This window comes from Rhagoletis pomonella, unplaced genomic scaffold, assembly GCF_013731165.1.
Source record: "Rhagoletis pomonella isolate Grant_MI unplaced genomic scaffold, Rhpom_1.0 Rhpom_scaffold_00002, whole genome shotgun sequence".
Lineage (NCBI taxonomy): Eukaryota > Metazoa > Arthropoda > Insecta > Diptera > Tephritidae > Rhagoletis > Rhagoletis pomonella.
The window spans coordinates 3,625,917-3,639,409 of record NW_023458556.1 but is presented as its reverse complement, the minus strand read 5'-3'; the positions used below and the strand labels follow the sequence as shown (position 1 = coordinate 3,639,409).

General features: G+C 34.8%; 3 protein-coding genes across 4 annotated transcripts in view; 2 read left to right on the top strand and 1 right to left on the bottom strand.

Moving 5' to 3' along the window:
• The window catches only part of LOC118732863 (sugar transporter SWEET1), a 9,288-nt gene extending 5,276 nt beyond the window's left edge, over positions 1 to 4,012 (top strand). For both annotated transcript variants that reach the window (XM_036461970.1, XM_036461977.1), the window contains exons 3-4: positions 2,914 to 3,319; positions 3,389 to 4,012. In XM_036461970.1, the coding sequence (XP_036317863.1) occupies positions 2,914 to 3,319; positions 3,389 to 3,574 (592 nt within the window). In that variant the 3' untranslated portion in view covers positions 3,575 to 4,012. The remainder of the gene's footprint in view (positions 1 to 2,913; positions 3,320 to 3,388) is intronic.
• A 5,961-nt stretch (positions 4,013 to 9,973) lies between these two features.
• LOC118732832 (deubiquitinase OTUD6B) lies at positions 9,974 to 11,491 on the bottom strand. Its single transcript, XM_036461942.1, has one exon. The coding sequence runs from the start codon at positions 11,244 to 11,246 to the stop codon at positions 10,317 to 10,319; it is 930 nt and encodes a 309-aa protein (XP_036317835.1). The 5' UTR covers positions 11,247 to 11,491; the 3' UTR covers positions 9,974 to 10,316.
• Positions 11,492 to 13,428: 1,937 nt separating this feature from the next.
• The window catches only part of LOC118732842 (exosome complex component CSL4), a 1,221-nt gene continuing 1,156 nt past the window's right edge, over positions 13,429 to 13,493 (top strand). The window contains exon 1 of the mRNA XM_036461952.1: positions 13,429 to 13,447. The gene's annotated coding sequence lies outside the window, so the exon portion shown is untranslated. The remainder of the gene's footprint in view (positions 13,448 to 13,493) is intronic.

Sequence of the window (13,493 nt, the reverse complement as noted above, 5' to 3'; positions counted from 1 at the left end):
CTTAGGGATTATAACCCTTACTAAGTAGAATTCTCCTTTCTGTATTGCCGGAAAAGAAGGGCGGACGTATTTTTGCGCAGAACTTTTCTCTGCGTAGGCGGCTTTCAGCCGCGCTTAGGGATTAAAACCCTTACTAAGTAGAAGTAAATAATTCATATTAGAAAAAACGAAATTATCCATATGCACACTTTCGTTAGAAAACCGAAATAATGCATATAACAAAAACCGAAATAATGCATGCATGCACAATTTCAGTTCAAAACCGAAATAATGCATATGGCTAAAACCGAAATAAAGCATACATGCACAGTTTCGGATGAAAACCGAAATAATGCATATGTGAAAGACGAAGGTATGCATACATGCACAGTTTCGGTTGAAAACCGAAATAATGCATATAACAAAAACCGAAATAATGCATGCATGCACAGTTTCGGTTGAAAACCGAAATAATGCATATGAAAAACCCGAAGTAATGCATACATGCACAGTTTCGGTTGAAAACCGAAATAATGCATATGAGAAAATACCGAAATTATGCATATGCATACTTTCGTTTTAAAAGCGAAATAATGCATATGAAAAAAAAACGAAGTAATGCATACATGCACAGTTTCGGTTTAAAACCGAAATAATGCATATGGTAAAAACCGAAATAAAGCATACATGCACAGTTTCGGTTGAAACCGAAATAATGTCTAAATGCACAGTTTCCATATGCGCAATTTCGGTGCCCCGATTGAATAACATTAGTGGTATTCACCAAAGTGAGCAAGTGGGCTGACAGTCTGGTAAAAGAGCAGATCAGCGCTCAAGCAACGACTGTTGTCAACGTCACTATTATTTAATTGACAGACATCCTTATTCTACGCAGCAAGAATAGCCCATTCACAGAGCTAATCGTGATTCCTATAATTAATTTTCTTAATAAGGAAACATTCTTTCGATCAGTTCTCCTTTCGATGTTTCTAAGTTACAAAAAATATGAGGCAATAAAATTCGTCTTAATATTCGTTGATCACTTCGTTTGATAAGATGTTGTAAATGCTATCTTTATTTAAATTGTTCGGAATTTGGATGAGTGGAAATATTTGAAATTCCCTAGTAAAGCTTTCCCAAACACTTTTCGTTTTGAACCAGTTATGAAATATTTCATTTAATTTCAACATTTTCAGTCTTTACTTTTAGATAGGTGATAATCATACTGCAAATATTTCCAAATAAAGATTTTTCAAATGCCTTTCGTTTGGTACCCATATTGTATCTCAAACATATTTTCTATTGTAAGTCATCTTAAAACTCTTTAGTTTGACACCCACATTGCAATATTTCATTTATTTAATCAATTTAACTGTGTTTAGGCCTGTAGACTAAACCAAACAATCCAAGACGGTGCACCTTAGTGCTTAATAATATACATATGTACGCACACATCTATAGGTGTATTTATTAGAAACTGTCATAAACTTTTCCCGCCAAATTAACTATCGTTGAGTTTCCCCTCCGAACAGTTTTACTGCTTTGAGGTTGAACTCAATTCTATTGGCGCGGGCACGTCTTTCCCCGTATTAAACCAGAAACCACCTCAGCCACCACCCATCGTCCGCATCCGCCTTACATTTGTACTTATACATACATACATAAATAATAACACTATGCGACAGTCAAAATCGGGATGGGATGAAACCAACGGGAAATGTTATATCGGTCAAAAACAAGTTATACGTGTCCCGGCGTTTCGATGGGTCACGTCTAGGAATCGAGATATATATATAACTATCATATAGGGGAAATTGTCACCTTTGGTGGTCTTTTTTTGACATAACTCGAGAAAGACTAGTCCGATTTTGCTCAAACAAATTTAAAAAAATTAAAAATTACAATTCCTTTAATCTGTTCATATAACGTTTTTCTATATAATTAACAGTTTTGATGGTAAAAATAAATGTATGAAGAAAAAAAATATTTTTTGCCTAAAATATTAAATTTTTTTAAAACTGTTGATTATATAGAAAAACTTAAATTGACTCGAAGCATTGATCTTTCATTTGCAAGACCCAGTAATTAGCGTTTGTGCTGCTGATTTAAAGCTCAGTTATGCAAGACTTTGACTTTGACTTGACTTGAAAATTGCACATCTGGCAAATGAGCAGCGCGTGTATGTAGTTACCCAAGAAAACAACTTGACTTAGAAACTTGGAGAACTATAGATTTTGGATTTCTAAGTTAAATTAATTTTTAATTTTTTAATAAAATCCCTGCAAATATGCCACAAAAACATGATTCAATAATTAACGGTTTGCTCATTATTGACATTAGACGTTTGACACTCCCTTAGCTGTCTTACAAAAGCTTTGCACACACACACAAAAACCCACACACAGTGCTTTGCTAAGGGAGCCGATTTTGTCAAGAGGGAGCGAGAAAACTGCTTTTTGAGCAAACCTTTTATTATTGAATCATGCCACACAAATATACTTTTTTGTATAAATGTAATTCATCTGGCAATCGAAAAACAAACTCTCAAATAAAGACAGAAAATAAAATTTAAAAAGTTTGAAAGCGTAAATACATTTATTTTAATTGTAATTTTTTATCTATTTTTTTATTATTATTTAATTTTTTTTACAATTTTACGTGTACAAATACAAGACCTGAGAATCAAAACAAGGAGAAAAAGTAATAGGTGACACGCTGAGTAATTGTTTCTAAGTTTCTAGGTAAGTCAAGTTTAAGTCTTGCATAACCCAGCTCTTTGGGGAACGTTCCAAAAGTTGCTTGTTTTGTATAGGAAAAGGTTTCTCATACAAAAAGCTTTTGACACTTTATAATTTTTACGAGAAACAATTTAAAGTATTTGACATTTTAGAGACCAAATGAAAAAAAAAATAAATAAATATTTCCTATTTTCAGTGCTGTTCTCACCTTAAAGATGGGTGCATTGATAGGCGATTCTGCCACTATAACGGTGAATATCCTCGGCTGCGCCCTTAATGTCGTTTTCTGGACGGTGTTCTATTGGTATGCTTCGAATGAGAGCAAAATGAAAATATGGTCAAAAACTGGCATTGCTGGAGCATTTACGGTAGCTTGCTTAGCGTACGCCACTTTTGAAGACCCGAAGAAGATTGAATTCCGTTTTGGTATGCTCATTACCGGCATTCTGGTATTTTTAGTTGGATCTCCACTCTTACGACTCAATAAAATAATCGAAAAAAAGAGTACAGCCGGCATGCCATTTCCAATTATATTTACAGGCACGCTAGTAGCGGCATGTTGGGCCCTATATGCAATTTCTATTCGAAATCCAATGATGGCCGTAAGTGAAAAGAAAATGTTTTACCTACTTATACATATATTTAATTAATAACAATATTCTTCTATTTAGTACCAAAACCTATTCCTATTAGTCCTGAGTTCTATACAATTATCGCTCTTTGCTATTTACCCGAATACACCAACAAACTCGGATTCGAAAGTAACACAATCACCATCTTCATTAGAACACAAGGGATCTAATAATAAAACATCAATTCCTTCGATAAGCAGCAATGATAATAAAAAGATGAACTGAACAAGGTTTGCTATAGTTGACGAAGGCTGTGATAGTGCCTAGAAATCACATTTGAAGGCTTGGAGATAATAATCTCACTTCATCGTATTAATCTACTAAGATTTACAATAATATGCTTGCGCTTTAATCGCTTTTAATCGCTAAGTATTGCCACAACGCATTATTTGTATTGTGTTCTTCCAAATGTGCACAAAAACAGCAAATCACTTTGAAAATTAACTAATAACACTTTAATTGTAATTTTTGACAATAAAACAAATCTTCCAAATGTAAATTTAACATTAAAGTAAACCGCTACATATGTACATACAAATATCTTTGAATATTGTGATGTAAAAATTAGCAACTTAGCAAAATTAGTACGTATGCAATTAGTTTGTTGAAATATAATAAAGAATGAGCATATATGTACATACGTAAGTACATACACACATAACACATTGTAACTTTTCCTATCATTAACCATTTATTTTTTATACTTTTTGTGGTATATCACTCTGAAAGTGTTTTATGCGAGGGAGCTTACGGTTAATAACTGTGAGAAATGGAATCGCCAACGAAAATAAAGGCCAACCTCAGTTATTTATGACATTTTTTTGGTTGAAAAGGTCAGGGGCCCTATTATATAACTCGATTAGAAAATAAATTTGCTCGAATTCGAATTTTTTGTACTTGGTAACTCTATTTTCGCATTTGCAATTCTAATTTCGAATAGTATATTCGAAAATCGAAAACTGGCAACTATGTAACTCGAATTTGAATGTCAAATTCATTCGATCTTCGCAAATAATACGCGTTAGCGTTTGAGCTGTAGAAACGGAATACTATTTGAAAAATGTAAGTATTTTAATAACTCTTTTTTAAGTATAACAATTGTAAACGTAAAATATTTTTCATTAGGGATTCATCCAGCAAAAGCCAGCATACAAAACAAAGCCAATTTGGAATTATGGTGGAATTTATGGAAACGCATCGAAGTTTGGCCAAAGGCTACATAAAGTGCGCTGATGCTAAGCAAACTTCCAAAAATTTGTGGGAACGGCTGACGGAACAGTTAAATGGAGATGGACCACCCACGCGGGATGCATCTTCATGGAAAAAGGTAATTTTAGTGTGAACCAAATAATGTTAACTCTTAAAGCTGCAACACGAGTCGCGCGTCGTACGACCTATCAAAGTACCGTTTTCAAGGTATAACGGTTATGATAAATACTGTATGCTAATGAACCGCTCAATGAAGTACAGTTTTAATAAAGCAAAAGGAATTAAATTTTAGAAAATGTTACATTTGCTTATTCGTTTATTATTAACTATTATTAGTTTTTATTTACATATTTATGGTTTGGGCGGATTACAAGACCCACCTCAAAGCCAAAGTGCGCAAAAATAAGTTGCACATGTCTGGCGGTGGCCCTGCAAAAATTAATTCCCTTAATTTAGTGGAGTTAAGGGCAATGGAGTTGTTGCAAATAAATGAAGCAGTAGATGGAATATAGCCGGTGCTCAAAAATTCGGTGCAGGAAGAAGTGAAGCCACAAACAGCAACGAATGTGAAACTGCTCCAACCACTCCGAATTATGCAACTGATTTGCAGGATCGTGCAGAACTGCCACCTTGTACTCCTCCTTCCTGTTCCCAGGCGTCACCCAATTGCAGTACGATGCGGTCCCGAACTCAAAAAAAAGCAATCTTTTGAAGATGCAAGTGGATGGGCAAACAAAATTCCACAAAGATTGTACTCGCATTTTAAAAGATGTAAATTACAATTTAAAATCATTCCCAAAAACAAATAAGAAATCTGTGGAACAAATGGAAGAGAAAATAGAAATAGAGAGACAAAAACTTAAATTCGCAAAATTAAAACATGAATACAAAGTAAAAAGCGACATGGAGAGAAACAAAATTTACAAAAAAGTACGTGAACGCTTTTCCAGTAATAATTTGCAAGTTTCATGAACAGCTGATTAATTGGTTGTTTATTCGCAGCATATTCCTAATAAAACAATATATTTTATGTTATATATGTTTATTTTGTGAATTTCCACAATAAAAAGCCACAAACAGTTTCCTTATTAGTTTAAATTTCATCCAGCAACATGCGATCAGCTGTTTTTCGTACTGGCAAATTCTTACAAGTAAAAATTTATCCAGTAAAATCCAGTAAAAACTTGCAATTTCACCTGTCTTTTTTCGCTCTCTCAATTTCCCCTACTTTGCAAGTTTTTGCGTACGAAAACGCCAAAACATGAAAATTCGTAAAAACTTTTACTGGATTTTACTGGAAATGAGTAAAAAAACGCAACTTATGTAATATTGATGCGCCTAAAAGATGCAGCGATTTCCATTCAAGTTACATACCTGATGACAGTACGAATGAGAATTGCTTTAAACTTCCATTCTTACCGCCCTATTCCCACAACACTGACAAAATTCATCATATGACTATTGTCACAATTACTGCGCCTAAAACAGAATATAAACATTGTTTCGCCGTTGTCACTTACTCAGTAGGTCATAACAATAAAACTGACAATTGTCATACAACAGCTTAAAATAAATTTGCGGCATAGTATTAGGCGCAGTAGTAAAGGCCGCTGAGTTTTGTCAGTGGTGTGGGAATAGTCTGGTTAAAGTAACCTGAGGACAGTACGAATGGAAATTTTAATAGCGAGGTTTTAGTTTTTTAAACTATAATTTTATTATTTATTCGGAACGTTGCGAAAATGCGTCTACTGCTAGAAACACAAAACAAAACTTTTGCAACGATTCGTATGAATAAAAAAGATTTTGCCTACGTTTCCAAGGCAGTTAAAAAATGCGTCTAATTTTCGTCACGAAATTGATATCACATTGGCGCGATTCTGTCGTTGTGAATCCGCAAGCCCAAAAATGACAACAATGCTACCCACACATTTTAATGCGCTAGCGCACACTTGCACGATTCCGTCGCTGCGAATTTTTCGAACATTCAATGTAAAAATCGCTCAAGTGTGCGCACGTTTGCGGATTCGAAGTTAACAGCCGAATTCGCAACGTATTCGCAACGATGGAATCGCGCTAATGTGCGCTTCGCTTTAAAAACTAAAACCCTTGAAAGTACTTTCGAAGAGGGCTGCCACACGTTTGAAAGGTCTCGTTAGGTTAACTGATACAAAAATTATATGAAACAACAATACGGGAGTCGAACGAAGGATTGTTAAGAAATCTTTAGTTTTAACATTTGGAATATTTGAAGAGGGTTGCCACGTATTTGAGAAGTTACATTAAAATTATTCAACAAGTTAGATGAATTTTTAAAAGGTGGGTATCAATCGAAATGGGGTTTTGAAGGCATTATTTCTGATATATGTTTAAGAATTCAGATTCAACTTGAATTAAGGCAACTTGATAATTGAAAGAGGGTTACCATCTGCTCAAAAAGTTAAACTGAGATAATTAAAAAAGTTAAACGAATTATTAAAGAATGGGTATCAATCGAAATGGGTTTGAAAACTCTTCTGACCTTTATTTAGGAGATAAGCCACGTGTTTGAACAATCAAATTCAACTTAATTTAACAGTTCATTGAAGTCAGAAGAAAGAGATTTAAAACGATTTTAGTTTGAAAATACTTTTGAAAAGAATTTCTACCCGTTTGAAACGTCGAATTTAGTTAACTTATACACCAGTTTTATGAAATATAAATTTATGGAAGATATAATTTATAGAAGAAATTTTTTGTGATAGTCCTTAGATTTCCACCGCTCTTTCGAATTTCAAAATGAGTTGAAATGAAAGACCTTAGCCTGAAGATGTGCGATACAGTTTTAGTTTTCTTTAAGAACTTTTTTTATTTGTATAGGGTGATTTTAAATTCGAGGAAATTAAAAGCCTGCACTTTGCGAGACCTCTCTTTACTCAGAGACGGCTGCTTTAAATGAAATATGGTACTCGGATCTCCTATAACTCTGACTAACATTTGGAATATTTTTTAGGTTTTTTGAATCAAATTTTGGGTGTTTTAACGCCATGCGGGTTCACTAGTAATTTAAAAATAGTATATGTTTATAACTATGTCGTTTAATCAAAGGCCCTTTTGGTTCCCAAACAATATTGAAAAGTTTAATGGAAGCTTAATAAAAAAATCAAAATTTGTTAAGGGAAACTAATTATTTTTTAGTAAGTCACTTAAGCTACATTAAGTGAAAGCTACAGATATGTACATAAGTACATATCGTCCTTTAAAGGACAAAACCGCGTATCGTCGTTCTGCAAAACCGCGTAATTGACGCTTCAGTATTGTTTTTGCCAAAAATTGGATTTGCTCACAGAAGCTCTTGGCTCAAGCCTTATCCATTCGTCCTGAAATATACTAGCCAGAAATGGGATTGCTTTATAAAAGAGGGAACCATTTTGAAATATCAGTGTTTTTACTCTTTACAAAACAATTTATGCAACCACACATATTGCATTATGTTGATATGCGGTTTTGTACTTTAAACGACGATATGTATGCATAAGTAACGATTTATTATTTCATTTTTAACGGTCTGCAATAAACTGCTTTCTACATTTATGAATATTTATTTTGATTAATAAAATTTCAAATAATGAACCCTGTTTTACTTATACATAGATATTAGTATTCGGAGTGACTATCGGCACTCACTAAAAATATGAGGTAATAATGACCAGCAGGAGTTTCGCTACGGGTAAAGTGGAATTGATGAGTTCGAAATACACTTGAAGTCATAATTGTATGGATAACGGAGAACTTGATACCTTCCATAATAGATCTCTTTTAAACATATACAGGTGTCTTACGGCGTTTTCTTTTCTACCGAAAAATGTTGCCCTTCCATGTCCTTTACGCACAAAACTAAGGAGAGGGCAATGAAAAAGCAAAGTTTTTTTGTAGAAAGAAAACGCTATTATATTCGGATTGATCATGTATAGTACTTCCAAATCATGATAATATATAATAATTATTGAATCAAGCTTTCTAACTAGTTTTAAAATTTACTACAATAATACAGGATCCAATTTCCGTGATTTTTCAATGAAATTATTGACAGTTAATGTGCGAGTTTTTTAAGGTGCCAAACACTCTTCGGTGTGATGATCAATCCGACCCCGCTCAGCAACTCGTCCACAGCGCGGAGAACAAACTAGCTCTTTCCGTCTGCCTCACATCAAAGTAGCTGCATTAGGAGAAAGGAAGGAGCGGATAGGAAATTAGTTTATCCAACCACCTGCTAGCACATGAATGACGGGAACATGGATAGGAAGCTCGGCCTTTCCGACCAAAGCGCGGCGGAAAGATAGACTGCACATAACGTTAGACTGGAGACTAGGCCTCGCCAGCTACCCATCTCGTGTACACAATATAAATCATTTATTTGATAGTTTTAGGGTCGTTTTCTGTAGTAACCTTTAACTTAAAGGCTCACTTTATATTTAAACGTTGGATTAAAAATGAGCTATATCTAAAGTTAAGCATTTGTGTAGTCAGTCCACTTGCAAAGTGCTCTATGCCAATTTTTTCGATTTTTACTTTTTGGTGGTTAACGTACCAGTATTTAAAGTAGTTTCATGTCCAGTAACAATACAGTGCAAAATCCTTATATATTCTGAAGTCAAATGTCAGCTAGCAAAAGTCGCTATAATACTAATTGTAAGTATATATACACTTTCAAAAGTCGCTATAATATTTATTGTACGTATTTATATACAAGTTAAAAGGTCTCCATCTTCTGACGAACTTCGAAAACTGCAAGAAAACGTGGTACTTTCGGTGCCACGGTTGGATTTTACTTCTTTTGTAGACGTTTTTTTTTTTAATTTATGGCTTACTATTATAAAATCACATAACGCTGTTTGCAAGTGGACTGCTCATTTCATTTGAGAAAACGGCTCTTAGATATATACAGTACCTGACAAAAGCATTGGCACAGAGAGTTTTTCGCAGTACATGCAAAGTTTTTTATCTAATTTCTTTTCGCTAATTTTTTATACAAATATAGTTCATACTTCAACGCAAAAACAAAATCTCTAAACTTTGTGCAAATTCAGGAAAATTAAATAAATTTGTGTACTAATTTGCATATTTCAAATTAGATTTTTTAGAAAAATTTTACTGATGCAGTTTTATAGGCATTGCCAAAAATCAACGCGATGTTTTAGCAACTTCATTAATTTGAAGATATGTTAGAAGTGATAGCTATTTCGGAAATCACCACATTTCCTCATCAGACTTCTTCAGCGGGTCTCGAACCGAAGAACCCAGCTGACTCAGCCACGTGCCTTTAGCACAGTGCGTAGGCAAATATCTATCACTTCTACAAATTTTTTCAAATTATTGTTGCTTTTCCACAATAGTTTTTTATTAAAAACGGCCTCAAGCTCAATAAAAATTGTTGAATAGAAAATAAATTAGAATAAAAAACTTTGCATGCATTGCGAAAAATTCTCTGTGCCAATACTTTTGTCTTGTCTGGCACTATATTTGTAATTGGCTTTTTAACATACGTATAAATATTTATGTATAATTTGTAATATATTCAAAATATGTACATAGGTATCAGTGCGTTTATTTAAGTCGCAAGATTGTAACAAATAAATAAAACAACTTTACCCCGGAGCAAAACACGTTTGGTCATTATTACCCCATATTTGACGTTATTTCTCCGGGGACCGGTATATCACCCGTTTTGCTTGCTGATAATCTCCCCGATTAGCATTTGTCTTTTTTCGTCATCTTTTATTCAGTCATTGGCCTTGCTGGTATTTCCTTGACTTATTGGCACAGTGGAATTGTAATGCTCACCAAGGCTATACATGTGTCGATGGTAAGTTATTAATAGATTTGGTCCCGCAAATTCGTCAGCACCCAGTACAGTGGGCGGCCCTTCTGCTTGCAGTACTTCAATTGGTACTTTTAATATTGAAGAAAGAGCTTTTAATTCAATCTGTCCACCCCAAGCTGGGGTAGTTTGCAAAGCCTCACAATATTGCTCGAATTCCATGTCGGTTAGTAAGTCACCTGTTTTGGGATTTGTCATATAGCAAACAAGTGCATCCTTATGAGCGCGTATATAATTGGCCGTTTCGTTTCGTAGCTCTTGTACGCTGTAGGCAATTAATCCGTTTTGTGTTAATTGATGTCGCACCGCATTGTAAAGACAATCTCCATCGGAGGGTATATTGTGAAGAGTTATTTGCCTCTCCAGCAATTTTTCCTGTATACTACGTGCTTCTATAGCTTTTGGTGCGAATTTCGCATCCTCTGCGGCAGCCCGTACATCTTCCTCGCGTTGCCGAGCTTCACGCGCCTTCTTGTCACGTCGTTTTTGAGCTTTAGAAACTCGTTGAGAACTACATCTGGAGGTTTCTTCTTCCTCGTCATTGCATAATACTTCTTTTTGCTGCTCCTGTTCATTGAGAGATCCATGTTGGCTTTCCTGGCCCTTTTCTACATCTGCTAATTCTGCAGTTTGTCGCTTTTCCAGTTCGCTCTCCATACGTGCCACCTCTTCCATCGCCTCTTTTCGTTTCTTTTTGTCATTTTTTGGTGCATTTTTTTTCAATGCTTGTATTTTGGCTTGCAGCTCCTTGCGTTCACGGCGATGTCTACTAAGTACATCTTCCAGCGCCATGCCACATAAGGCTTCAGACAATCCCAATTCATTGGTCATAATCAAATTCCCAGTAGGATCTATTCAGATTAAAGTATTTGGATACCTAAATATTGCAGCTATTAATCATTTGATTAAATTAATCGACTATGATTTAATTGTATCGTAGTTTAGTGTTTAATTAATCGATTATTAATTGATTGATTGTGAAATATCATAAAAATATTTTCAAGAAATTTAAATACTGTAGTTGTCTAATACCATGTTCGGACCGACAACGAAAACACTTTGAAATCGAGTTTTGGGATTGTGGGCTGAAAGCTGTTCGCATTGGCTGTTAGTATTCTCTCTTTGTTTACAGTTTAGGGATGGGTAAATTCGATATTCGAAGCTTTGATATTCGAATTTTAATCGAATTGTAGCTCCAAAATGGCGAATTTTTGAAATCGAACTTTGTGTTGCCAAAAGTCGGATAAAATCGAATTTTTCTAGAAAAAATCGAATTTCATCTTTATTTCCAAAACATCAATAGGGTCTTCACACCTGCAATCGCATTTTTAGAAAACCAATTTCTAAAAGTGCGAGTGTGTTATAAAGAAGTATGAGTGTATTGAAACTTGGAGCCAATTTACACGATGACTTTTCACCCTGTGTGTCGAGCTTGTAGGCAAGAAGTGTAACGAAGTCAGCGGGGTAGGCAAACACGCACGGTGAGCGAAATCGAGGGGTTGTTTTGACGTATTTTTGTTTTGAGTTCGCGATTCGCTCCGCTTTAAAAATGAGGACGAAAGAGTTGACCAAAGAGGATTTTACGTTTAAATGTCAAAAATGCGCAAGAAACGGCGCAAACAAAAAGTTATCGTGTAAATGCACGAGGATTTTGGAAGAATTTTTTAAAAGAGAACGTGCCAAAAACGCAGGGAGAAAGGTCGTCGTGTAAATTGGCTTTCAATTGCTTGATCGCAAGGCGAATCTATACAGGGTGGTGTTATCGGATCCGCTGATTTCACGGCGAATTTGTACCTTTTGTCAAAATCATGCGTTTGTTGTAATTTGGCTTTGTACTGATTGTCAAGAAACAAGGCGAATTTATATAAGGTGGTGTTGTTTCATCAGCTGTGAGTAGCGTTTGATTGTCAAAATTTTGTATTTCGCTAGTGAGTGAGTGAAAACGTGAGAGTGTTTGTATTTTCTGTCGCCCTTTTTCATTCGAGGAAGAATAGCTGAAATTCGACAATGGCCTGCTAAAAGCAAAAACAAAATACAAGTAATTGTTGTATTTGTTGAATCGATACCACCTTATATGTATTCGCCTTGTCAAGGAGCGTGTATTTTGTTGTTGTAAGTTTTGTTTTGGTTCTGTTAACACCAAGGCGAATTTATATAAGGTGGTGTTACTAGCTCAGCTGATTTTGTGTATGTGTTTCGCCGCACGGCTTCTGATATCAAATTGAAAAATTTTGTTTGAATTTCGATACACACTCTTACAGATTTTGACAGTTTATGCCACCAAAGCAAAAACAAAATACATGTACATTTTTGTTTTTGTACTCCTACTATCACCTTATATTAATTCGCCTTGGTTAACACCACCTTGTATAAATTCGCCTTGCTTGATCGTGTAGCCGAAGTGGCAAAAGTCGAAAGTTCATCTAATACTAGGTTCACATATAAGTAGATTATCCTCATTTTCGAGCTTAACACCCTAATCTGTAATTATAACAAGAGATTAGCCATATAAAATTCCTCCCTTGTTAATCTGTAATTATAAAATAATCTCAGATTTAACCGATATCTTTTCGGTGTCCATCCTAGTTTTATCGATTGTTTTTGCGAAAGAGAGGAGAAGTGCCAAATGTAAAAGTAAACAAAAATGTAAGCTAGAAAGTAAAAGAGGTTTGTAAAGGTATTTTTAATAAAATGTTAAGTTAAAATATATTTATATTGCTCATTATGGCAGAAAAACGTGATCACGGTCGCACAGAAAAGAAACATAAATTTTCCTTGAGATGTGAGAATAACAAGCGAAACAAATTTGACGGCTAATAATCTGAGATTGGCCTGTGTAAACAGGGTGATTAAAAAACTAGCTTTGATTGAGACAATATTGATATGTGAACATAGTTTAATGAGGGTCGTTTCTAGTCGACTAGAGACGAGTAAACTCGATTCTAAAAGGTCGAGTTTTTTTCAGCAAAAAGGCGATTTTTGACTAAAGTCAGAGTCGACTTTTCCATTCCTATTCTAAATGCGTGGCCTAGGCGGCTTTTATATTTGATTGGTGGTAATGGAAGTTCTAGCAAATGT